This window comes from Mustela erminea, chromosome 13, assembly GCF_009829155.1.
Source record: "Mustela erminea isolate mMusErm1 chromosome 13, mMusErm1.Pri, whole genome shotgun sequence".
Lineage (NCBI taxonomy): Eukaryota > Metazoa > Chordata > Mammalia > Carnivora > Mustelidae > Mustela > Mustela erminea.
This window is the reverse complement of record NC_045626.1, coordinates 92718009-92745151: the sequence shown is the minus strand read 5'-3', so window position 1 is coordinate 92745151 and position 27143 is coordinate 92718009. Positions and strand designations below refer to the sequence as shown.

Sequence of the window (27143 nt, the reverse complement as noted above, 5' to 3'; positions counted from 1 at the left end):
CATGTAATATATTCAGAGATTCTAGGATTAGGATGGGGACATCTTTCAGGAGCCGTTATTTTGCCTACCATGTGTATGTGGGTCTGTCTCTAGTCTTTATTTCATTCCACTACAATGGAACTACATTGAGGTGCCTACAATGGGGGTCTGCAAACTTTTTCTGTGAAAGTCCAGTGTATTAGTATGATGATGATACAGTACCACAGACTGGGTAGCTTGAATAACAGATTTATTTCCTCACAGTTCTAGAGGCTGGAAGTCAGAGATCAAGGTGTCGAGAGAGTTGGTTTCTTCTAATTCCTCTTCTCATATCCCCATGTCCCCACATGGTTGTCCCTCTGTGTGTGTGTGCCTGTCCCCAGCTCCTAAAAGGACAATAGTCAGACTGGATTAGCACCCACCCAGTATCATTATTTTAACTTGGAATGTTTAAACTTGAAAGACCCCAGTCAACATTCTGAGTTACTGGGGATTAGGACTTCCAGAATAGGAATGTGGGGAGGGAGATAACTCATCTAATAACAGTGAATAAATATTTTAGATTTTGTGCACCAATTACTGAACTTTGCCATTGTAACACAAAAGCAGCCACAGATAACACATGCATGAATGAGCCTGGCCATGTTCCAGTAAAACTTTTAATTACAAAAGTAGACAGAAGGCCATTTGTCCTATGTCCATTGTTCACTGATTCCTGGTCACCACCATGCCGGTGCACCAGTCTTCTTATTCTATTAGAGTAAGCCTTGATAAGTAGTAGATCAAAACCTTTTGTGTTGTTCTTAAAATTGTTACTTTTATTCCTTTGGTCTTGCATGCATATTTTAAGCTTCAATTACTGAGTTTCATGTAAAACCCTTTGTAACAAATTATGATCTATTAGGGTGTCATCTCCATGTGGCAAACATGGTTGCTTCACTGTCTGGTAACTATCCTCTCTCCTGCTTGGCTAGAACTGTGTATGTTTACATATTGGTTGGCCATAAGTTTATGGCATTCCCTCTTTCTAGATTCAATGAATGAATGTTGAGTTCTTCAATTCATTCAACAAGTATTTATTGAATGCGTACTCCGAGCTAGCCACTGTATTAGGCACAGAGGATACACCAGTAATTAAAACTAGAATCCTTGGGGAGGGGCAGCTGGGTGGCAGTCAGTTGAGCATCCGGCTTATGATTTCAGCTCAGGTCATCATCTCAGGGTCATGAGATTGAGCCCTGACTCAGGCTCTGTGCCCAGCATGGAGTCTGCTTAAGATTCTCTCTCCTTCTCCTGCTAATGTACTCTCAAATTAATTAATTAATTAGTTAATCTTTAAAACAGACAAACTAGGATCCTTGAGGCATCTGGGTGGCTCTATCGGCTCAGTGTCCAACCCTTGACTTCAGCACAGGTCATCTTAGGGGAGTGAGATCTAGCCCTGCGCTGGGCTCCATACACTGCAGGGAGACTAAAACCTCTCTCTCTCTCTCCCTCTGCCCCTCACCCCTGCTGTCTCCAAAATAAGTAAATCTTTCAAAAAAGAAAACCTACTAGGATCCTTTGTGAAGCATTTATTTTGGTAAGGGAAGACAGATGATTGATTGGTTGATAAACAGGAAAGGAGTACTACTGAAAACATGAAAAAAATAGGATTAAGGAATTAGCAGTACCAGCAGTGTGGCTGCAATTTTAAATAAAGCAATGTTGCAGTCCTAGGTCACCGGTAACAAACTACCACAGAGTGTGGCCTTCAACAACAGACATTTGTCTTAAAGTTCTGGAGGCTAGAGGTCCAAAATCAAGTTGTTGGTAGGGACTGGTTCCTTCTGAGGGCTGTCAAGGAAGGATCTGTTACAGCCTCTGTCCTTTAACCTGTAGACCCACCTTCTACCTGTGCTCCCCACATCATCTTCCCTTTATATGCATCTCTGTCTCCAAATGTTCCCCCCCTTTTTTAAATAGAAGTGCACCATTGATACTGGATTATAGCTTCACTAATGACTTAACTTGATGACCTCCATGAAGACCCTTTCTTCATGTAAAACCACATTCTGGTAACAGGAATGGCTTCAACACAGAAAATTTGGGAGCATAAATTTCTATCCAGAACAGATACAGTAGAGCTTGTTTGTAAGGTAATGCACCCTAAATCTTTTTTCACAGGGCTGTGTGATAAGAGAACTTTGTCAATAAAATATCTAGAGCTAACGGCTGAATTTCTAATGTGTAGAGCAGAAAGCAGTTGGGCCTTTCCAACTCCCTGAAGCCACAAATCTAGGGACCCTTGCCATCTCCTAAATTGATGTCATTACTGGGATATCTTGCCAACCTCAACCAACACCCATTTACACACACCCTCTCTTTCAACCAATTCCTATACAGCTGCCAAGACACTGAGCATGTGGTAACCTTGCAATTTATTTAACAGCAAAGTTAACGAAATAAAAAATTTTAACCTTTTTGCCATCTAACAGGAAAGGCAATGCCACAGACTGATCAGTGTATGCTTAATTCACGGATGAATGTTAAGAAAATACTTTCTGGGGCACCTGAGTGGCTCAATCAGGTAAGCTGAGCTGATCTTGGTTTCCGCTCAGGTCACAGTCTCGGAGTCGTGGGATCAAACACTGTCAGGGAGTCTGTTTGAGATGCCCTTTCTCTCTTCCTCCTCCTTCTGTGCCCCCCACAATATGCTCGCTCTCAATAAATGAAATCTGTTTACAAAAAGGAAAAAGGGAAGAAAGAAAATGCTTTTTGAATCCCTGTGAGCCTATAACAGTGGTGATTAAGGATACTGGGCCTTTAAAATTCCTGTGTCTTCCCATTACCCTCAGGATAGCACCAGGACCCTTAGCCAGATGTACAGGCAGCAAGTAGTGGAAACACCGCATGAGCTGGAGCCTAAGGGATCTGGGTTTCAACCTTGGCTCTTCCACTTCTTACTGTGCAACTTGGGGCAGTCACTGTGAACTCAAAGCGGCATTAATGTGAAAACTAAGTAAGACAGTACATACAACTCAGAGGCCACTACTCGTTTCCACAGTAATCTACTTTCTTACCTTCAGATCCTAATCCTAATTTCCACTCAATGTCCTGTCTCCGTGTATAATGTCACGTACCTGTCTTAAAATGATGCAGGTATTAATTCAGCAAATTTGTCTATGGAGAAAATAAATCACAATGGTAGTGCCTATTTTTCATATTGGACTGGCTAATTTTGTAAGATCCTCTACAAAGCCCCAGACACTACCTTGCTTGAGATCCGCACCACACTTGCTAATTACTTTTAATATGAAGCTTCACTAGCTATGTAATTGGGGCAAATTACCTAAAATTTCCAAACTCTAGTTTCCTTAAACATAGGGGTGAGAAAATGTTACTCATAGGGCTATAGGTGGAAATAATCTATTGTATTAAAGAGCTTAGCAGATTGGTTACTTGTATTAAGCTGTCTATAAATGAAGATGAATTATAAAATCAGCAACTACTACTACTGTTATTAGCTTTCACTTGAAGCTGCGGATTTTCTCGGATTTCCCAGAAATTCCTGTTCTGAATATTTTCAAAAAAATCAATTTTACTGAAGTAAAGCTTACATACAACTGGATCCACTTCAAATGTATAGTGTGATGAGTTTAACAGACAAGGGCAGTCATGGAACCAGCACCAGTCAAGACACAGATCCTGCTCGCTGGTTTCCTGGCGGTCCCGTCTGCTGTCTGTTCTCTCCCACGCCAGACCACCAGCAACCTCGGAGTCATCTGCTGTCGAATTCCCTTATTAAGGTTCTAGTAGTTTATCTGTATGTGAAAACTTTGGAAGAGAAAATATTTCCTTACTGAAGAGACTGTTTTCCTGATCCTAGAAGTGATATGTATTTGTTGAAGAGACTTTGGAAGAAGTAGAAAAGTACAAAAAAGAAAGAAAGGAAGAAAGAAGGAGAAAGAGAAAAGAAAATAGGTTAACTGTTACTAATCTTTTGACAAATTTCCTTAAGAGTTTTGAACAAGATTCATTTATTTACAATTCATTTATTTTTACATCTGAGTTTACTCCATATTAACACTTATTTATCATGCTTTCTTCAAAACACATGATAGCATCAACATTTCTGTTAACTTTGTCTGTATAATTTTGATGTCTGCATAATATTCCATGACAATGGATATGCTATAAATAACCATTTTGCTACTATACATTTTATACTGCAAATTTCTGGACTATTTTAAGTAATATTTCAGTGATCATCCACAGACATTTCTCTCTTCCTACACTCCTTAGTGTGTTAGTGTTAGTAATAGTAGCAGTAGCTAACACATACAGTACTTGTGTGCCAGGCACTGTTTAAGTACTTTATACACATTATCTCACTTAATCCACACAACAACCCTCTGAGGTAGGTACTAGAAGTACCTCCATTACACAGTTGAGGAAAATTGAGCCACAGGTTAACAGAAACCAAGCTAAGGGGCTACTCTTCCACTCCCATGAAGAACCACTGCTTCTCATGAAAACTCCTGACAGGAGCGTATTATGCGTGCCACTGGTATAAATGCACCATGGACAGCAGTAGTAACTGAGGGACCAGAGGTCTAGTTCTGGGCCTGACTACTCAAAATGTAAGACCTGCGCCAACTCACCATTTCTCAACTGTATGATGAAGAGTACGAGTTAGATGGTCTTACGTTCCCTGTGGATCCCAAGTCTCATGACATTAGCAATCATTTCTAAAGCTTTCCTGTGAGGCAGGCATCAAGATCTTTGTCCTCTTGCTCTCAAAAATATTTAGCTTTCAACCCTCAATCATTAAGCACCTAACATATATCCTGTTATGTGCAAATGGAAGATAATGGCTAGTCCCTACACACAGGAGATCATTTACAGAAAGAATTTAAACAAGTTCTCTTGCTAAATCTTTTTAGCAGGGACTTTTAGCATGAACTTACCACAGAATCTGAAGATTAGGCTCCTCTCCCTAGAAAAGAAAACCTCTCTACAAACAAGATGACTTTGCATACAATACTACAAGTTGTTTACTGCTCCTCAGAAATGAGTCTACACACCCACTACAGGCAGGGCTTTCCTCAGGCTAAGGGCTGACGGAGATAAGAGGGAAACGTGGCTGGGAGGGAAGCCAGCACTATGAGCTCTTACACTCAGGCAGGTTAAAGTTCAATGGCACACACCACGGTTGGGCCACGACAGCAACACCAAGCACCATGGCTAGCAATCATAAAGCACTTATGTATGAATCATAAAGCTGCTTATGTGTTTACCCACTTAATACCCACCACATCCTACCAGGTAAGTAATATCCCTAATTTACAGAAGCAGATTCTGTGAGTTAGGCACAGAGACATTAGGCAGCATGCCCAAGCTCACTCAGCAAGATAAGGACAGAGGTGAAATTTCAACTTGGGTAGTCTACCTCAAGCTTATGCTATTTAACCACTATGTTCCCTTTATAAAGATGAAGGACCACCTTGGAAGGAGGGGGCTTTAGGCAGAGCTGTTTATTTCATGATCATAGCTGCTCTAAGTATGGCCCAAGTACCTGCTCCCACTCAAACGGGGACCTTTCCTGGTGTGCTCAAATACCTAATCTTCCTCTAGATCCCAATGTCCACAGAATCATTGTTTCTAAATTCCCAGAAGCATTTAGCACCCTGTCTCAAAGAAACAAATAGTTAGAGACAAACTCTAACTATGTCCCAAAATAACACAGAATGGCAAAGGCTGCTAACAGATGATTCTTGAGCATCCCTGATGATAGAATAGAGAAGCTGGATATCCTTTTCTTACTATTCAAAAATATCTTCAAATAATTATCAGAGGGACATGGAATAAACTATAAAACTCACTCAATCCCATTACCTAACAAATCATTTCTGGTCATTTATCCATGAATACTTTTCCAATTCTTGCCCACATGCAAATATATTTAAAGTAAGTGCCATTACTAATAAATGTTTTCTTTTTCTGCTTTACATTATAAACATTCTCCCTGCTGCTAACCAAAATGTGGTTTAAATCAGACACATAAAACAGAGTAAACACTACTAAATGTCCCAAAAGAGGACAATTAAGTAAAAAAGGGGGGGCTGGAATACTATTTTTCCACTTTTGTGTATCAATTTTTTTATTCATTGCAGTAGCAACACTCATTGATTTACCTTTTTGAAGAAGGTAACAAAGTTGGTTAATCTCTCAACAACTCACCTAATTAATGGTTCCCTCTCAGATTTTAGCATTTTAAGGCTTGGTCAAGAATGCTCCAAGGACAACTGCTTTTGTAGGAATTTGTGGAAAGAAAGGCTGATGTATTTGTGTACTAAAATGAAATCTGTGGGTTATTTCCCCTTCTAGGACCAGGTCTCGAGTGCACAAAAGGATAACAAGACTGACAGCATTTCTGCACAGATTACGTCTACACAGCTTCTTTCCAGAGTTTCCAATGCAAAATAAAGTTATTGCTCTTTGTAAAGAACTCTCCACATTCACTATACTAATAAGCATTTCCTCTAATGTGACTGGTCTGGTATCGAACAAGGTTAGGGCTACTGACGAGCGCTGTCCCACACTGGTTACATGTTGAGAACTGCTCTCCAGTGTGGGCTATCTGATGTACGATCAGTGGAGAGTTCTGGCTGAAGATAATCCCACACTGATCACACTTATAGGTCTCTTCCCCAACATGAATCCTCTGATGCTTAATAAGGTCGTTCTTCCGGATGAAGGCTTTTCCACACTGGCAACATTCATATGGCTTTTCTCCAGTATGAATTCTCTGATGCACAATGAGGGCAGAACTCTGGCTGAAAGATTTCCCGCAATCGTGGCATTCATATGGTTTCTCTCCAGTGTGGGTTCTCTGATGGGAGAACAGGTGAGAGCTTCTACTGAAGCATTTTCCGCAGTCTTTACACTCGAAGGGCTTCAGTCCCGTGTGAGTCCTGTGGTGTACCACAAGGTGAGACCTCTGGCTGTAAGACTTCCCACACTCACTACATTCATAGGGCCTCACTCTCACGTGAGTTCTCTGATGCAGAATGAGATGCGTGCTCTGTCTGAAAGACTTCCCACACTCAGGACATTCATAAGGTTTCTCTCCAGTATGAGTTCTCTGGTGCCTAATAAGCCTGGAACTGTGAACAAAAGATTTCCCACACTGGCTACATGTGTACAGTTTGTCTCCTGTGTGAGTTCTCTGATGCGTGACAAGGTGAGAAAACCAGCTGAAGGACTTCCCACACTCCTTACATTCATAGGGCTCTTCACCAGTGTGCGTCTTCTGATGCCCAATGAGGTGAGAACTCCGGCTGAAAGATTTTCCACATTCTTTACACTCATAGGGTTTTTCTCCAGTATGGATAAGCCGGTGCCTGGTAAGGTTAGAGCGCCAGCTGAAGAACTTCCCACACTCCTTACATTCATAGGGTTTCTCCCTATGTACACCCTTTGATATACCAAGGGATGTACCACTGGTAAGAGAGTTCACAGGATCAGGGCATTTGTAGGACTTATCTCCTGGCTGGGTTCTTGCAAACTGAATAAGGTGAATGTTTTGACAGAAGGTTGGACCACATTCACTGCTACCTGCATAGCTTTCCTGATGACTGCTAAAAACTAAATTCTGTTTTAAACTTTTAGTATGTGAGTCATGTTTGTGGAAATATTCTCTCAGTACCAGCTGAGTAGGAAGAAGACAGTTTCCCCCATATTTACCATTTTCACAGACCCTCTCCTGAGTAAGTACTTTCTTTTGGGTGAACGCCACTTGCCTCAAATGTCTCTCCTGGTTTTCCTGATACTTGTCCAACTGGTCTTCACATCTCCAGACTTCTTCTAATGACAAGTACCAAAGATCATTCTTTGCAATTCCTTCCATTTTAATGCCACAGGACTGTTTATTTTTAGAAATGCTCTTACTGGAAATTGATTTAATTTCAATTGCAGTCTCCAAATCTGGAAAAAGAAAAAAGGAGAGAGAGAGAGAAACCTCTGAGTCAGTAAAACAACACTGAGGTCTGCATGGTGGGATGTGGAAACAAGTCTCGAGCTGCCTTCACGGACAGTGGGAAAGGGCAGAGAAGAGCAGCAAACAGGGAAGGCACTGGGCTGTGGAAGAGCAGCAATGAGGCACAAAGACCCAGTACTGGGTAGGACACATGGGATCAGACATTCAGTGCTGCGGGGCAACAGGGAAATCCCACAGAAAGGCCTACACTCCCATGATCTGATCTACTCATGACCTACCTGTTGTCAGGTCCTTCTCCTGGCAGCCGTTCTTCCCAGCTACAGCCCATCCCACATTCCTAAGCCATGAGTCCAACACTCCCTGTTCTGGACACTGCTGAATGACTACAGAATAATGCCCAGATAACCGGCACAGGAGCCCCTCAGAAAGGCTGTGCAACAGGTTGGAAAAGCAAATGGATATACAGGTTCTAAAGCTTTTTTTTTTTTTTTAAGATTTTATTTATTTATTTGACAGACAGAGATCACAAGTAGGCAGAGAGGCAGAGAGAGAGAGAGAGGGAAGCAGGCTTCCTGCGGAGCAGGGAGCCCAATGCGGGGCTCGATCCCAGGACCCTGAGATCATGACCCAAGCCGAAGGCAGCAGCCCAAACCACTGAGCCACCCAGGCGCCCCCAAGTTCTAAAGCTTTAATTTAAAGTTTAAAGCTTTAAAGTTTAAAGCTTTAATGCTACTAGTGGTGAATTTAAACAAGTTGTTAAACTTTTCAAATATCACTTTGCTTATCTGTAATCCAAGAGACACAGTATGTGTGATGTAAGATTATTATGAAGTATTATAAGATATAAGTTCGTCGCAGACTCACACATGCATGGTCAAAGCAATACCACAGTAATCATTATTAATATTCTCCTGGTCTTGTATTTCGATTCCTTTGTTGTGAGACATCAAGACTTAACAACTGGGACCCCTGGGTGGCTTAGTCAGTTAAGCGTCTGCCTTCAGCTTTGGTCATGATCTCAGGGTCCTAGGCCCGAGCCCCGTACTGAGTCGCCTGTTTCTCCCTCTGCCCTCTCGCCTACTCACATTCTCTCTTTCTCTAACCCAAATAAATAAATAAAATCTTTAAAAAAGAAAAAGGACTTAACAACTGATAGGGACTCATACCACAGGATACTGTATCACAACCTAACCCCTAACTCATATTCTCCTGGACTTTTCTACCCTTTTGCTTATATCTGTGTGTATTATTGCACATTATTTCTCCTAGTTAAAAGCTTGTTTGGGGCGCCTGGGTGGCTCAGTGGGTTAGGCTGCTGCCTTCGGCTCAGGTCATGATCTCAGGGTCCTGGGATCGAGTCCCGCATCGGGCTCTCTGCTCAGCAGGGAGCCTGCTTCCTCCTCTCTCTCTCTCTGCCTGCCTATATGTCTACTTGTGATCTCTATCTGTCAAATAAATAAATAAATAATTTAAAAAAAAAAAAAAAAAAAAAAAAAAAAAAAAAAAAAAGCTTGTTTGTCTCTCAATGCCTTTTAGGTAAAATGTTAGGTTCTTAATATTTTTATTAAAGAGCACGCATGCACAAAAGTGGGCAGGGGCAACAGGCAGAGGGAGAGGGAGAAGCAGGCTCCCCACAGAGTAAGGGAGCCTGATGCAGGACTCATTCCAGGACCCTGGGATCACAACCTGAGCTGAAGGCAGATGCTTAACTAACTGAGCCACCAAGGAACCAAAAATGTTAGGTTCTTAACCTGGGATGGGGGGGGAAGCCATGTTTTTTAAATGATCAATATGCCTGACATGGGACTTGAATTCACAACCTCAACATCAAGAGCTGCATGCTCTATCAACTGAGCCAGCCAGGCACTTCTGAAAAACACTATGTACAAAGTACCACCACTCCCTACACAAGTAAGGTGATATTCTATTCTTACCTGGAGTATGGGTTGAATTTTGTGCCCCAAATAAGACACATTGAAGTCCTAACCTTCAAGATCTCAGAAAGCAACCTTATTTGGAAACAGGATCATTGCAGATGTAATTAGTTAAATGAAGCAGTACTGGTGCAGACTGGGCCCCCCTATCCAATATGAATGGTGTCCTTACAAGAGGAGAGGAAACACAAAGACGCACCAGGAAGACAGCCATGTGCAGAGGGGCGCTGACTGGAATGATGTGCTCATAAGCCACAGAACACCTAGGACTCCCAGAGTCACAAGAGACCAAGAAGGATCCTCTCCTAGGCGCTGCAGAGGGCGTGTGGCCCTACTGACACCTTGATCTCACACTTGTGACCTCTGGAGCTTTAAGAGGGCACACTTATATCACCCAGTTTGTGGAACTTAATCTCAGCAGCACCAGGAGAGTAACTCACCTGACAATGATCCCCGTGCCAGTCTCCTGACTCCTGCCTTCTTTGTGGGAACCCCATCATTCCCAATCTTCTTTTATTACTGAGTCACTAGCTTCTTCCCCAGCCTGATCTCTTTTTCTGTTCTAATCTTAAATGTTTTTGAAAGATATTTGCGGGGGGCAGACGGAGAGGCAGAGAGAGAATCCTAAGAAGACTCCCTGCTGAGCACAGAGCCGGGCACGGGGGTCAATCCCACAATCCTGAGATCATAACTTGAGCCAAAATCAAGAGTTGGACATTCAACCAACTAAGTCACCCAGGTGCCCCTTTTTTCTGTTTTAAATTGTGATAGAACAGGCATAACATAAAATTTCCCATCCTAACCATTTTTCAGGGCATACTTCGGGTACTGCACACATTCACATGGTAGTGCAGCTGTCCCCGCATCTCTTCTCATCTGTAGAACTGAAACTTGGTACCTCTTAAAAAGTAAGGCCCTGTTCTCCACTCCCACCAGTACCTGCTAAGCACCATTACACTCTGTCTTCACGATTCTGACAACTTTAGGGGCACCCATGTGGCTCAGTGGGTTAAGCCTCTGCCTTTGGCTCAGGTCATGATCTCAGGGTCCTGGAGTCAAGCCCCACATAGGGGGGGTCTCTGCTCAGTGGGGAGCCTGCTTCCTCCTCCCTCTGCCTGCCTCTCTGCCTACTTGTGATCTCTGTCAAATAAATAAATAAATAAACAAGCAAACAAACAAAAAAATGATTTTGAAGACTTTAAGTAACCTCGTGTACTTGTCCTCTTGCGTCTGGCTGATTTCACTAACAAGATCCTCAACGCTCATCCGTGCTGTAGCAGATGCAGAATCTCCTTCCTTCTTAAGGCTGAACACCAGCCTGGTGCGTGTCTGTGTGTGTGTGTGCGTGTCTGTGTGTGTGTGCGTGTCTGTGTGTGTGTGCGTGTCTGTGTGTGTGTGTGTGCTGCCATTATGATTTCTGACAGGAAACACACCATCCTTTCCCTCTCTTCCCCTCCACTCAAGGCATCAAAATCCCATGGAAAGTTCTGCAAACCACAAATGCAAACTGGAAAATTTTAAAATGAACACGTGTGAGGAAGAGTGAGGGCCGGGTACCAAAGGAAAACAACCCTGAGTGGCATGTTTAAACATCTGAACACGCTGCTTTCCTTCATCAAAATCCTAATCCACATATTATGTAGTGCAACACTCAAGTGAGTAATACTTAAAACATACAATATCCATTCATCAACTCATCATCTGCAATTTTTTTTAGAGATTTTATTTTATTTAGGTAACCTCTACACCCAATGTGGGGCTTGAACCTACACCCCCAAGATTAGAGTCACACACTCCTCCAACTGAGCCAGCCAGCTGGCCCCGCATTTGCATTCTTAGAGCCGCCACTCATTATCCTTCCCGCTTTGATCCTGAGGCTCCTATAGCCATGTGTTTAACCACATGGAGCTTCAGTATTTCTTTTGACAACAAAATCTCAATAGAAATCTAAACTGCTGATCTAGTTAGTTTTAGATAGTTGTCAAGAGAGTCTAGGAAAGCTTCCTAGATGAATGAACACAGGAATGGAAAAAAGGAAAGAAATAATGGAGAAATGGAAGAAAACAGAACAATCTTTCCTCCCAAGGTCCCAAAGCAGCTGGCTGATCACATTCTTAACGGTGTATTGAAGGACTTGCCTTTGAGGCAGTCACCTATAAGACCAAATGTAAAACAGTAAAAAATAGTTTATGATATTTAAAAATACACTTCAAGTGGAAGCTCGGAAAAGGAAGGGATCTGCACCTGACGAGGAGCCATAAGAGGTTTCACAGAGGACAACTAGGACTGACAGACTTTATTCACATCATAGTCCAAGCTCAAGATGCAGGGAAGCACCAGACACGTGTGCGTGCGGACACGGGGAATCAGACAGAGGCAACACAGGTCCTCCCAGCGTGACTAGGCCACACTAGAGTCACATGGAGTCACATGCCTCCCCACACACCAAGAAGGCTACCTGCAGTATGACCCAGCAGCACCCGAGATGGCTGGGGAGGAAGATGCCAGATGACCTGAGCCAAAGGCAGACACTTAAACACGGGCACCCCAACCAGCTGCTCTTCTGAGTTTGCAGAAGGCTTGCGAGTTCCTGCTGCTGAATTCCTCTCTCCAGAACTGCTGCTCCCAAGACACCTTTTTCTTACTGTATTCTAGCTCTTTATTTCATGTTTTCTTAAGTTATTCCTACTTTGTTTTCATCTTAGTATCTCTAAAATGCAAATTATGTGGATTCAGAACATCCTTTCTGCAGCTTCCCTATGCATTGAAAATCTGCTTCCTAGAGGTTAAGAAACAGAAGGTTGAAGCAGCACCTGGGGGCTCAGTCCATAGAGCATCTGACTGCAGCTCACATCATGATCCCAGGGTCCTGGGAATGAGCCCTGCATCAGGCTCCCTGCTCAGTGGGAAGCCTGCTTCTCCCTCTCTCACTCCCCCTGCTTATGTTCTCTCTCTCACTGTCTTTCTGTCAAGTAAATAAATAAAATCTTTAAAAAAAGAAGTCTTGAATGTGTAATGCTCTGCAAAAAAAAAAAAAAAGTAAAGAAGAAGAAGCAGCAGGAGTGGCCGGTGACCGAGCCCGGCTGCATGGCTCACAGGGGGAAGCAACAGAAAGCCACGGGGAAGGGGCCACAGGAAAGGGAAAAGGCCGGCAAGGAGGAAAGAAAAGACTGTATGACGAATGAGATGGGGGTGTGAGAATCAGGAAAGCAAGACCAACAGAGCGGAAACCAAGCTCATCAACAGGTAATTTTCATGAGGAACACATCTTTGTCTCCAAATGCAAATGGCCTGTGACATGACTGCAGAAAGACTGGTCGGGGGAAACGGAAGGTAAATAAACTCAGTGTTCTCTACAAAAATGCACACAGCTAGTGACCACTATGGCCAGGGATTCCCGCCCCTAACAGCTCATCTGGGACACTGCCTGGAATGTCTCTTGACTGGTGCTCACCTGCCTGGGTCTCCTGGTGAATCCCTCTCTCCACCAGCCACGGCTCTTCCCCTTTCTCCAACTGGAGGATCACGTGTGGTTTAGGAAGCTGATGCCCTGCGCACAGCAAAAGATAAAGAATTGGACAGGGGTTGGGGAACTCTGGGCTGGACACAAAGAGCAGCCCAGATTCAGCCCCAACCCCTAACCCCTTCTTAGTCCTGAGGGGACTCTGAAGAGTGGACAAGGGGAGGCTAAAGAGGCAACAAAATGTACATTTTTTAAAATTCAACAAATCAAAACAAAAACACCTTTTTTCCACAAAAGCAGAATTGAGTACAAAACCCCCTTCTATGCTCAAAAGAAATTAGGTCCCCTAACACCAAGTTCACACTCTGATATATGTCTCCATACCTTTTGATCAATGAAGAACCAAAATCGTTGCAGGGGGTATCTCTGAGAACAGAAGTTAGTCTTACCCAAGGAAACCAGGTTCTTATAGTTCTCCAGCATCACATCTTTATACATGATCTGCTGAGCAGAGTCCAGCAGCTTCCACTCCTCCCTGGTGAAGTTCACAAGTATATCCCTGAAGGTCACCAGTGTCTACAATGTGGAACAAATCTATAATAAGCCAGAAGTAGAGCTCGGCCCTCCCCTTCTTGAGTACTGACAGAAAGAGAGATTAGGCAGGCAGCATTGGTATAGGAGAAGAGGATGGACCAGAATTTATTTCAAAAGTGAGTAGTACTTATTTGGATTCTGGTCAAGTCCTAAAAGGAATGGCTACTAGACACCTACTGTCCAAAAACCAGTTCCATGTTATGCTCTAGGTTTAGAAACTGTCAGAAGAACATTTTTTTTTGTCTATTTATTTATTTTAGTGGGGAGGGGCAGAGGGAGAGAGAGAAAGAGAATCCATAAGAAGACTCCCTACTAAGCACAGAGCCCAATGTGGGGCTCGATCCCAGGACCCCGAGATCACAACCTGAGCCAAAACCAAGAGTTGGACACCCAAATGATTGAGTGGCGCCACCCAGGCACTCCAAAAGAAGTTTTATTTAAATCAAGTTTGTTATGAGCAGTTATAGCAAGGAGTATCAGACACCAAAGTTACTCTACATTTATATTCTGCAAAATAAAGAACCTAATTTAAGGCAGTAAAAAAGTCTTCAGTCCAAGTACAACTTAATGCTTAAAAGACTAATGTCAGGGCACCCAGGTGGCTCAGTAGATTAATCTTCCGACTCTTGGTTTTGGCTCAGGCATGATCTCGGGGTCATGAGACTGAGCCCCGTGTCAGGCTCCACACTCAGCGGGGCATCTGCTTCCCTCCTTCTCCCTCTCCCCCTGCCCCCCCCCACACACGCTCTAAAATAAATAAATCTTAAAAAAAAAAAAGAGAGATCAACTTCACCATGTTTTCTGATCTAAAATAATTATCCAAGACATTTTTCCTAAATGATGAATGGCATTTTTTTACATGTAGATTATATTTTAATAGTAACAAAGTAATTTGACAAAGAAACAATAGATAAAAGAAGCAAAGCCTTCTTGGTTACATCAAACAGAAATGCTGATTACACACAGAAACACCTACTTGAATGAGGATTTTTCTTCAAAGACTAGGAAGGTCAGACAACAGCGGAATAATAATTTTTTTAATACTGAAAAAAAAGAACTGTCAAGCCATTTCTATATCCAGTGAAAACATATTTCAGGAATGGATGCAAAATTCACTCTCAAATGAAGTAAAAGAATTTGTTACCAGCATACCTGTTCTAAAAGAAATACTAAAAGCAGTTATTCAAGCAAAAAGGAAATGTTACCAAAGAGAATTTAAAGAGTCCTTTAAATCTCAGGACTGAAGGATAAGCAACAAAAACAGTAAATTATCTGGGTAAATATAATGGGCTAGTTTTTTAAGTCCTTAAAAACAGGTAGCACTGCTAAAAGCAAAAACCAAACACTTTCTGGTGGGATTTTTCAATATAGCAGAGGTAATACATGCAGGCTGCTCCAGCAGAAGCTGGGCCCACATGGGACCCTGTCTCCCGGCCTGGACATCCCAGAGGTTCCATCCTCCTCCAAGCTCCTCATGGCTGGGCGGCAACTACCCCTGAATAAGTCTCTAACTTGTGCCTGAGCTCCCCATGGAGGCCTCACATAGCCAGCTCTACAGCTAGGACAACCAGGGACCAGAGAGACCCTCAAAGCAGAACATTCCCAGTTTCCGCATCATTTCTGTGGGAGGAAGTATGCTCTGGACTTCATTCCCTAGTGTGGATCAAAGCATTTTCTCAGAGTGCTCAATATTACCCTGCTTGACTCCTGCCCACATCACTATTAAACCTGCACTTCTTTTTATATAAAAGGTATATGAATAGTATGTATTTTATGAATAAAACTAAATCTACAAATAAAGCAAACGAAACAGTGCTAGTCTCCCAGAGGAGAGTGCCCAAGATATAATTTCTGAAGTTCCTAGGCAAAGGAACTCCAGAACTGAAGTAAAAAGGAATTCTTAGTTGGAAAACAAAGAAGACAGCGCAACTCACGTAGGACCCGGCAGGTACTGACTCGGCCTCCATCCCCTTCTTGTTCTTGATGATGCTTATTTGACTAACAGGAGATCCTGAGAAGAGGAAGCTGGAGAAAAGAAAGAATCATGAGGGAAGGCGGCTGTGACAGGAGGTTTTATAAACCACCAACCTAGACTCCCTCCCAGCTGGCTGGGTATAATGCAATACCCACCACACACCAAGGAACATCAGAGATAGTCCAAAAATGCATCTACAAGGTCTGTAATTCCCAGGAGTATGAAGAACTATACAGATGGCCATTTTCCCCTCAGTCTCTAGAGTTCCATGCAAAATCTCATTTGCAATTCAATGGTTCTGCTGCTACAAATCCTCTCTTTTGAGAAAAACAAACCAAGACACAAAACCTGCCTCAATCTAATACCCTTACTTTACAGATAAGAAAACAAGTGTTTTCTCCAGCTGACCAGAGAATGGAAGTCAGAGATTGGAAGCACAAGAAACATGGCCTGCAGGTGGATGGTGTCACAGGGCAAGGAATGGGGGCGGTCTCTGGGAGCGAAGAGCAACACCCAGCTGACAGCCGGTCCTGTCATGGCCCCACAGCCACAAGCAACAATCAGAGCCTCCAAATGAGAACCTAGGGGCAGCCAACACCTTGAAAGCAGATGTTGCATATATGAGCAGAAAACCCAGCCAGAGAGGCTCAGACTTCCACCTACAGAACTGTGAGCTAGTGAGTGAGTGCTGTTTGAAGCTACCAAGTTTGAGATAGTTTGTTACCCAGCAATAGGTATTATTATTAAACAATAAAGAAAAATATCATATATTTACCTACGTAGTTACCATTGCCACTGCTTTTCATTCTTTCCTGTAGATCCAGAATTCCACTTGGTTTCATTTCCTTTCTCCCTGAAGGCCATCTCTTAACATTTCCTGCAATGTGGGTCTGCTGATAATGAATTCTTTCAGCTTTTTAAGTCTGACAATGTCTTCATTTTGTCTTTTTTTTTCCAAAAGGCTTTACTAAGATATAATTCACATACCATACAATTCATCCACTCAAGAGTATACAATCCAATGGTTTTTGGCAATTATATTAACTTTAAAATTGTAGTAAAAATTAACTTTGCTATCTTATTGTTAAGCGTACAATTCAGTGGTATTAATTACATTCACAATAGTGTACAACCATCACTAATAATTCCAGAACTTTCTCATCACCCCAATGGAAACTCTGAAACATTAACCAAACTCCCCACTCCTGGATCCTCTCAGACGCCTATAAACTATGATCTACTTTGTCTCTCTGAATTTGCCAATTCTATAAAATGCATATAAATGGTATCATACAATGTTTGTCCTTTTGTGTCTAGCTTATGTGACTCCACATCATGTCTTCAAGGTACATCCATGCTGTAGCATGAATCAGAACTTCATTCCTTCTAATGGCCAAATAATATTCCATTGTATGGAGAGACCACATCCTGTCTGTCCCTCCATCTGCTGATGGACCCCTGGGTTGTTTTCATCTACTGGCTCTTGTGCACATGCTGCTGTGAACACTGGCATACAAGTACCAGCTTGAGTCCCTGCTTTCAATTCCTTCCAGGCTATACCTAGAAGGAATAGAGGTGGGAAGTGCTGGGTCATATGGTAATTGTGTGTTTAACTTCTTGAGGACCCACAACTGTTTTCCACAGTGGCAGTGTCAGTGTGAGTTGTGATGCTGAGATCCAATTTCCCCACATGCTTGCCAAAACTTGTTATTCCATTTTTCAAATCATTATAGCCATCCTAGTTGGGGTGAAGTGGTATTTCATGGTAGTTTTGATTTACATTATTTTCATGTACTTAGTGGCATTTGCATATCCTCCTTGGAGAAATGTCTGTTCCAGTCCTTTGCCCATTTTTAAATTGGATAGTTTGTGCTTTTGTTATTGAGTTGTAGTTCTTTACATATTCTACATGTGAGCACATACGTGTATTTATGTATCTTATATACATCAAACCCTTATCAGATATATAACTTCTAAATATTTTCACCCATTCTGTCTTGACTTTGTTTTGAAATATATTTTTGCTGAATTTAGAATTCTAAGTAGAGTCAATTTTCCTTTCAATGCTTTACATAAATAGTTCCACTCCCAACGTTCCAGGAATTACAAGAGTTTTCCAGTCTGGCTAGTGGTAATAGGCGGTATTCCCCATGCAAATATCAGGACTATTCCCTCCAGCACGGTGGAGGATTCTTTCCCTGGCCTTGTGGAGTTTCCTCACACACATGGGCTGCTCTGTGCTCTTGAGTACTCGTGGGAGACCCTCTGCAGACCTCTCCTCTCTGGTGGTCTGTCCTACGAACTCCAGCTGCTTTGCTCTCCCCAGATCAGATTCTCAGATCCATCCTTGACTCAGAAGTCTGCCGGGCTCCACCTCAGTTTCACCTTCCTCTGCTGTAAGCGGGAAACCCTCTCAAGGCAGTAAACCGGAGCAACCAGAAGGCTTACCTCGTTGATGTTCCATCTCCCAGGGATGACTGTCCTTTGTCATCTGATGTCCAGGGTCTTAGAACAATTGTTTCATGCATTTTGTCTGTCTGTCTGTCTGTATGTTGTTGTTGCCGTTGTCCCTATTATTCCATGTTGGCCAGAAACAGAAGTCCACAAACATTGCATTTTTAAGTTGTTTTAAATTTAGATTGTATTTTTAATTTCCACCTTTTGAGTACCAAGCTTGAGTATTTCTCATGCTTGTATTTACAGTTCTTTTGAATCTGTTTTCTTTTCTATTGTTTTCCCCTTTGTCTTCTGGAGATCTTATGGATTTCCACCTCAGTTCTATGCAAATTTACATGAATAAAAGCAGTATGGCTTCTGCCCTGCCACACCACTAAAACGGTTCTCACCAATGACCTCTAATACAGAGGACACTGTCGGCCCTTTGGTCATTCTTGAAGCTCTTTATTTACTTGGTTTCCATCCTCACCTAGCTTCCCTCTGTATGTCTTGGTTCTCAGTCTTCTCTACGATTTACACAATGATGATAAACTTTAATGTAGGTTTCCCCTTGCTGCATCTCTCGGTCTCGACTTTCCAAGTCCCCCCCACCCCGGGCACTTTCAGGACACACAGTATACCTACTTGTTTTATTCCCACTGTCTATCCCACTGCCAGGCACACAACAGAACTATGTTTCAGCTACAGTGAGGAGAACACTGTCTTCTATCCCAAGCTTGCCCCACACCGTCAAGTGCGTATTTCCAACCGTGGCTAACAGCATGGATTCTGTAGCCAGCCTCCCCAGATTCCAGTTCCTGCTCCAATACTTACTAGGAGGTTTCTTAACCTTTCCCGGAACTTACTTTTCAGTGTCACATGAATAAAGGCTGAAATAACGAGGGATGTTAAACTACATAAGAAATTACTTTATGGAACCAAGAGAATGGTTTTCATGTGTCTACAGGTCCTGTGGAACAAGGATATTTATTTTGCATTGCTCCAGAGGGCAGGATTAGAGGAGTAATGAGTGTAGTCACAAAAAAATCTATTACAAGTCAATATTATAATAATATGATACCTGGAAATAGATCAGGTTGTCTAACAAAGCAGGAAATTCTGGCCACCAGTAAATTTTCAATCGGATCTTATTTAAAAAAACAACTACAGTACAGCTTCTACTTTATGTAAGTATCTAAGGTCCATTCCATTAATTCCCATTCAGGACTACATAAACTACAACAAGCCTGCAATTAGTATCATGTCATCTTAATTTCCCTTAACCTCCACTTTTGAAAACTTACTCAAACCTTTACCTAAACAAGTGGTTTTCAGCCCTAACTGAACACTGGAAATGCCAGGTATATTAATAAATTATGAGACCTGGGTCCCATGCCATCTTCCCCTGAGAGATGCTGACTTAAGTGTATGGGGAGTAGCCAGGCTTTGTTTCTTTTCAACAGTTCCCTGGGTGACTCAACTGTGCAGCCATGTTTGAGAATCACTGATCTAAGCCATTATTTAATCTATGCAACTATTCAAATCTATTTGAACTAATCAATTAAATTATATCACTTCTTAGTGATAATCAGTTGTTTTTATTTAAGATTTTATTTATTTATTTGACAGAGAAAGATGGCAAGAGAGGGAATACAAGCACGAGGAGTGGGAGAGGGAGAAGCAAGCTTTCTGCTGAGCAGGGAGCCTGACCTGGGACTCAATCCCAGGCCCCTGGGACCACAACCCGAGCTGTACGCAGACGCCTAGCAATTGAACCACCAGGCACCCCGATGCTTTTTTTTAAGATTTTATTTATTTTGGAGAGAAAGCATGCACACGTGCACGAGCAGGAGATGAGCCAAGGGAGAGGAAGAGGGAGATAATGTCCAGCAGACTCCATGCAGAGCCCGACATGGAGCTCAATCCCAAGACCCTGAGATCATGACCTAAACTGAAATGCTTAACTGGATGCTTAACTGACTGAACCACCCAGGCACCCTGGAATAATCATATTTTTTATGAGTCACCAGAACCACAAAAAATCTTTCTGTGCAACTGGCCAAAACTGATTTCTCTTAAGTAACAACTGTCACTACCATGTGGGAACACTGGGATGAGTTTTACTTGTGTTTAGGGAAACAGCTGGTAAGTTGACTACTATCTTAATGTTATAGATTTGGATCTTCTTCTATAATTTTAATAAATAATTAGTGGTCACTTACTATGCGCCTGGCTCTGTACAAGGCCCAGGAGATAAAAACATGAATAATAAAGTATTTATTCTTGACATCAAGCAGCTGGGTCTAGCTGAAGACACTGAAAATGGACACCCTAGTCCACTATGATTACTGCTCTGAGCAACAGCATGCCCAAGGGGTCATGGAGCACAGAAAATGCACCCAGCACCACCTGGCGGTTTCAAGGCTGGGTCCTAGACCTAATCAGATGGACAAAGAAGGGTGGGGACCTGTGTAAACAAAGGAAGAGATGAAGATAATGATTTTTATATAAGGCAGGGAGCTCAGGGCAGCTGGCGTATACTGTCCCAGGCGGCGAACGGCCTGAAAGGAGCCCATAGACGCACATGATCAGACCTAAGTCACAAAAGGACAAAAAAGCCATTTTCAGAGACTTTCTCCTACATGTTACAAACCCAGAAATGATACTAGATTTGCATCTTAAAAATGGTTCCTCTGCATTTGGGGCGGTTGTGTGATGGAAGATACAACAGCAGCAAAGGAACAAGGAAGGAAGCTAATACCATAATCCAGAGGATGGGAACACAAATTAGGGCTGTTAGGGGTAGAAAGGCAGAGCAGGTAGACTTTGAAAAGATTGGTATATCCTGGAAATCAAATGGATTATGTATGTGAAGATGGGTTAGGGGTTAAAGATGACTCCCAGTTTCCTGGGTGACTTAATCACCCAGTGATTAAGTGATTAATCACCAATGTATCAGGAGGAGTGGGCACTAGAGGAATGATGGAACTGGGCTGGTTTTTTTTGTTTTGTTTTAAAGAAAGGCAAACTGCCATATGCAGTGCCTCATCTGTATGTGTCTGGGGTCTTGGAAACCTGACTACCCTATGTTCTCCTACAAATGGACCTTGAGAGCTTACCTGGAAGTTCTGGCATGGAGTGCAGCTTCCTGTATACCCTTCACCAAAGAATGGGCCTCCTCTATTGGGGAAGGTTGTCCTCTTTGTGAACCTGCAGCTTTGGGAGGGATGGACACAGAGCAGTGGAGGAGGAAAGGGACACCCACCTAGCTAGCCATATCAGTTAAACCAACCCTGGTGATCAAGGGCATGAAAGATGTCCTCACACCCTGATGGGGTTGGGTTTTAAACTCAGAAACTGGGCCAGAGAAATGGTATTTAGGAGACATATGTACATGTGAGGGTTATCCAGCTCTATCATCTGCCTTTCACATTTCTGTTCTATCTTTATCTATCCAAACTACTCAGCTAGTCTCCAACAAGATTTATTGGGGGGGGGGAGGGGGGTCTTAAGTCATAGATTTGAGAGTGACTATGTTCTTCCACTACGAGATAAAGGTGAAGTAGGCAGATGGACAAGAGTCTAAGTGAGATCATACATTCCTCTCAACAACCCTATGACACAATTCCTATAAAGCCCAGTAAGAAACAGTAAGATTTGATAATGCTAGCTAACGGTATTATCAGATGACACCTGGCAGTATATAAAGTCAACCAAAGATAATGGGAAGAGTACAACGAGCTGTAAGAACAGGATCAGATTATGGGGAAAATCAAGGTTTGGGAAGCAAAAAGAAGAGAAAGAAAAGACCACGAATGAGGCAAAGACCCACTAGAGAATGAGAAGATCCCGAAGAGAGGAGTATTGAAAGCCAGAAGGAGAGAGAATTTCAAGGAGGGGAGACTTAGAAGAGTTTGGTAAGTTAAAGAACATAATGTGCAGGACTGCTCAGATAACGGTTCACTAGTGATTAGGGGAGACTGGTCTCCATACAGCAGTGGCAACAGCGGACAAATTCCACAAGAGGAACGAAAAGTTTGGAGGTGAAAAAAGAGAAAGGGCGCAGCGGGAAGAGGTGCTGGGGACTGGAGAGTAGGCTGAGAGGAAGGAAGTAAAAGACAAGTGGGCTGGAGCCAGAGGAGAGAGGGGGGCAAGGGATGGAGTCAGAAGCTCAGATGGAGGCATCACTTGGAGGTTTGTAAGGCAGGAAGCTAGCAAAACCTCCTCTCTCTGTGCATCACGTCATCTGGGAGTCACGTCTCCCCCTGATGTTCACCTTCGGCCTCCTTGTTCCAACTCTGATGGACCCCTGTCATTATACTGGGTCCACCTGAACAATCCAGGGTAATCTCCCCCATCTTAAGGTCCTTAGTTGAATCACATCTGCAAGGTCCCTTTTGCCATATAATATTGTAATATATCCACAGGTTCTGGTTCTTTGGAGAGTGATTATTCTGCCTATCATCAGGACAGAGATGGGCTGCAAGAAGCTTCTAGTATGAACCAGAAGGCTATGAAAGAGACTATCCAGGGCATAAGAGGTTGTGCAGCATAGCTCTGACCAAGTCACTGAGTATACAGGCTTCACTACTTTCACGGCCTTGACAACATCTCAACCTTAATTTTTGCTGCACTCGCCCCATGCTCTCTGGGCCTCATTTAAACGCCACCTTTTCTGACAAGCCTTCCTGTCGTCCCAGAAAGAATGACTGTTCCCTGGCCAGTAATCATGAACACTTTGGACATGCTTTCAGCACTTCAACACCCTACTTATTGTCCACCTCCCTTATAAGGAACCACTTGAGAATTGGGATAATCTTGTGCTAAATCCCAAAAAGAGACCAGCATAGTGCTTCCAACTTCGTATCTGTTCCACTGGCATTTGTCCAGTACATTACAAGCACCCACAAAGGTAACATGTCTGTTTCCCAAGGTGTCTACCCTCCAGTCTCCATTTGAAGACCCAGTACTTGAGTTCCAGTGCCCAGTGACAGGCAAGACCTTGTCAGAGACAGCATTTCATTCAAGTGTATGAAATATATGTGGTTTTTTAAAGACTGATTTATTTTAGAGAGAATGAGGGAGCAGGAAGAGGGGAAGAAGGAGAGGGAGAGAACCTGTCAAGCAGACTCCTCTCTGAGTGTGGAGCCTGACTTAGGACCCTAAGAGCATGACTTGGGATCAGGAGACAAGAGCTGAAATCAAGAGCTGGATGCTCAACTGACTAGCCACCCTAGCTCCCCTGGAGTATATGCTTCTTAATAAAAGAGATCAGAATCTCTTTAGATTTTGAGTAAGTTCATTAGTCTTTAGTGTGTGCAAAGGGCAAGGAATGATTAGCAAAAGAACCCAGCAGCCACAGAGTTAGAACTCTGGGGCCAGGAGAGATGGCAAAGACATACCTGAAGACACAAAAGGCATGAAGACTTGAAGATAAAAAAGGACCATGCAACTGCAAAAACGCAGCAGATGTATACTTTCATTTTGTGCATTATTTTATGTTAATTTTACATCAAAAGAAAAAGCTAAATAAATACTGAATTCTAGCTAATAACACATACATTTTTAAGTATTTAGGGGAATATAATGATGTATGCAATTTACTTGGTACACAAGAAAATGGACTGATAAAAGATATATGTTAAAATAAGTAAAGTAAAATGTTAATGGTAGAGTCTAGGAGGGAGGTTTACAAGCAGTCTTTTAATTCCGTTGTACACTCAGAAGTTTTCATATTAAAATAAGAGAAAAGGTAAGAATGAGAGAGCCGAGAGGTATTGCGTAAGAGGGGCAAAGTGGCGCTGTGGGTGTTGGTACCGTGTCAGGGATACATATACAGGCCATGCCACAGCCCGTTTTGTGGCCGAAGACGGAAGACATGCCGACGTGACAGGAGACAGCATCTCTGACAGGAGGCAAGCAAAAAGGAGTACTAAAGGTCAAAGTGTATTGTCAGGAAAAGAGACATAATTATGAAATTTCCCTTTCCTTAAAACATAATTTCTTAAAGCCAAAAAGGTTTATTAAACCATGTTACTAAGCCTTCAGTGTCTGTCATGTATTATATGTATTCAGTACTACGTCACGTCAACTAAGGAAACCCGCTATTTCTAGAAGCACTTCTCTTTAACAGAAGCATTTTCTCACCAAATTATGAAAGCAAGAAGGCACTTCCGTAACATTTTTAAGAACGAACATTGAAGAACCCAGTGCACGCGGGGGGGGGGGGTCGTCTTGAAAAAAAAAAAAACCATTTCTAGTTCCTTGACAACCGCATTTCATCAAAAGCAGGACTCTTCTCCTTCCTACTCCTTCAGTCTTCCGTCTCCCGGTCAGGTCTGAGCGTTCTCCACACAGCTCGGGCCCATTCCTAGATCGGGTTAGCACCGGCTCCTCCGTGACTGCCGGGAGCTTCCTTCCAGCTCGTCGTTGGGGACACGGAAGCCCTCGGCTCCCTTCCTCGTCTCCTTTCCAGTCACCTCTGTCCAGAGTTGTTCATTCGACAGAGACACAGGCAGAGACGGGGGGGCAGGCTCCCCGCTGAGCAGAGCGCCCGACCTGAGCCAAGGCAGAGGCTTAACCCGCTGAGCCCCCGGGCGCCCCTTTCCCAGGCACTGCAGCGAGAGCTCATCGCTGTGCACCGAATCCCTTCCGCGGGGCTGCGCAGCGGCTAACGAATCAATGTCCCGCCTCCAGGCGGCTCCGGACCTACGGGAACGCCGTGCGCGCGAAGCGGACCCGAGGCCGCACCGCCATAGAACGCGGCTCAACGGCCTGCCTTCTTCACCCGAATCCAAACCCTGCCTGCGTCTGGCGCAAGCCGAGCGCTCAGGAGCCGCGCGCGGAGGGAAGAAATGACGCCGGGGCCACTCTCGAGAGCAGGCGGGAACGCGCGCAGCCAGTCCGTGCGCAGCCGCGCGGTCCGGAAAGGCGGAGGAGCAGCGCGCCGGGCACGCTCGCCAGCGGGCGTTCGCGCCACGCGTCGTCGCCCCCCCGCGCCGGGGACGGCCGCCGCACTCTGTCAGCGGGGGGGGCTGGAGGGTCTCCTCCCCCGGGGACTCGGCGCCGTGTTCGCCCGCCGCGCCTCGTGAGGGACGACGACGCGCCGGCCTGGAGCCGCCTCCGAGAAGACCGGGCGCACCGAGCCACGTCCGGCCGATCCGACTTCACACGCGCGCTCCACCGACCACCGAGGCGGGAGCAGAGATGCGGGGCGGGGGTGTTTTCGTCGAAGCCGCACAGCAGCCGGCCTCCTCCCAAACACGGGAGCCACCGCCGAGAACCCTGAGAGCAACTCCTAGAACCTCCGCACGAAGCAGAACGGCTCCGACCGCGCATTCTCGGAGCCGACCAGGAACAGCACCCGCAGCCCTTCGCCGGCGACGCGCGCGGGCGGACGCCTCGCAGGAGCCGGCGGCGCGGGCAGGAGCCGGCGGTGCGCGCGTTCCAACGTCTCGCCCCCGACGAGGCGAGCACGCCCGTCTCCCGCCCGCGCTCGGCAGCCGCGAGCCCCGTCCGACCGCGGGCCCCGGCTGCGGGAAGACCGGCGGGAGGAGAGGACACCGCATTCTGAGTCCCTGAGAGCCTCCGGCTCGCACCGACCCGCACCGCCAACCCCGCAGAGCGCACGCAGACCCTCGGGGCCGCCACGGTTCCCGCCGAGGCGTACCCCGCAGCCGGGAACCGTCCGTCACGCAGCGGCGAGAACCCCGCCCGGACCAGCCAGCACGCCCCGGGCTGCGGGAAGGACGAGCCGGCGCGCGTGTGTACCTGCAGCGAGCACGCAGCGGGCGCGCCGGGGGAGGCGATCCGTCACAATGGCAGCAGCAACGGCAAATCGATGACGAGCCGGGCCTCCGCGAGCAGGGGGGCCCCGCGGCCCCCGGGCCGCGCAGGGTCCGTCCGGGCGGCTGCCGGCTCTCCGCGCGGGGCCTCCTCACCGGCGGCCCGCCCGCCCCGCGTCTCCTCACGCCCGCGGCCCCTCACGCTCGCGCCGCGGCCCCTGCCCGGCCCCCACACGCCCGCCCCGCGTCCCCTCACGCTCGCGCCGCGGCCCCGGCCCGGCCCCCACACACCGCCCCGCGTCCCCTCACGCTCGCGCCGCGGCCCCGGCCCGGCCCACACACGCTTCTCCCGCCCCGCCCCTGCCCCGCCCCTTCCACGCACGCATGCTCCTTCGGCACCGAGGAGCGCCGCCGCCACAGGAGCCCAGAATCCCTCTGCGGGGCGGGTCTGGGTGGCGCAGGGTCTCCTGGGAAATGTAGTCCCCGCCCCTGGACGTTTTGGGGCCGCTGAGTGCGGGAATTTCGGCTGCTGCTTTCCTGCCCCGGCTTGGGGGCCTCCGTACTCCCCGCCCACCCTCCCCGCCCGTCCAGCGCGAACTCCCCTCTCCTTTCCCCGGCGACCGGGGGGTCCCGACGCGGGAGGCAGGCACCCCGGGGACAAGTGGGCGCGCAGGAGCGCGCAGAGTTGAGACGGGCCCCGTGAGAGGGGCGTGGGGAGCGGTCGCTCCGGTGCTCGGCGCCCGCCCGAGGTCGGCGGGCAGCCAGGCCTGGCCCTGCGGCCGGCAGACGGGGCGGCAGGACGCGGAGCCGCTCCTGCAGCGGGGGACTGGGGGGTAGGGCGGACCCGGGGGGGTCACCTGGCTGAGCGCGGCGGGGGGCCGCGGGGGGCGTCCTGCGGCGACCGGTCCTCCGTGCGGGGGCTCCTCTGGCCTGTGCGGATCCCTTCGTCGGTCCCCGGGCGGCCGCACCGCGCCGGCGTCTCTGCTCTGGGAGGCAG

The 27143-nt window shown here is 45.6% G+C and overlaps 1 protein-coding gene across 4 annotated transcripts; it reads right to left on the bottom strand.

The window, feature by feature from the left end:
- Positions 1-1459: 1459 nt before the first annotated feature.
- On the bottom strand, positions 1460-26357 carry ZNF10 (zinc finger protein 10). Of its 4 annotated transcripts, none has more exons than XM_032309258.1 (5): positions 26133-26357; positions 15886-15976; positions 13807-13933; positions 13349-13444; positions 1461-7947 (listed from the first exon to the last, which is right to left on the bottom strand). In XM_032309258.1, the coding sequence occupies exons 2-5, from the start codon at positions 15916-15918 to the stop codon at positions 6488-6490; spliced, it is 1716 nt and encodes a 571-aa protein (XP_032165149.1). In that variant the 5' UTR covers positions 15919-15976; positions 26133-26357; the 3' UTR covers positions 1461-6487. The 4 variants fall into 4 exon arrangements, with proteins under 4 accessions (XP_032165151.1, XP_032165153.1, XP_032165149.1 ...); XM_032309259.1 differs by lacking the exon at positions 26133-26357 and adding an exon at positions 16702-17711; XM_032309260.1 differs by lacking the exons at positions 15886-15976; positions 26133-26357 and having other exon boundaries at positions 1460-7947; positions 13742-14247.
- Between the last annotated feature and the right edge of the window lie 786 nt (positions 26358-27143).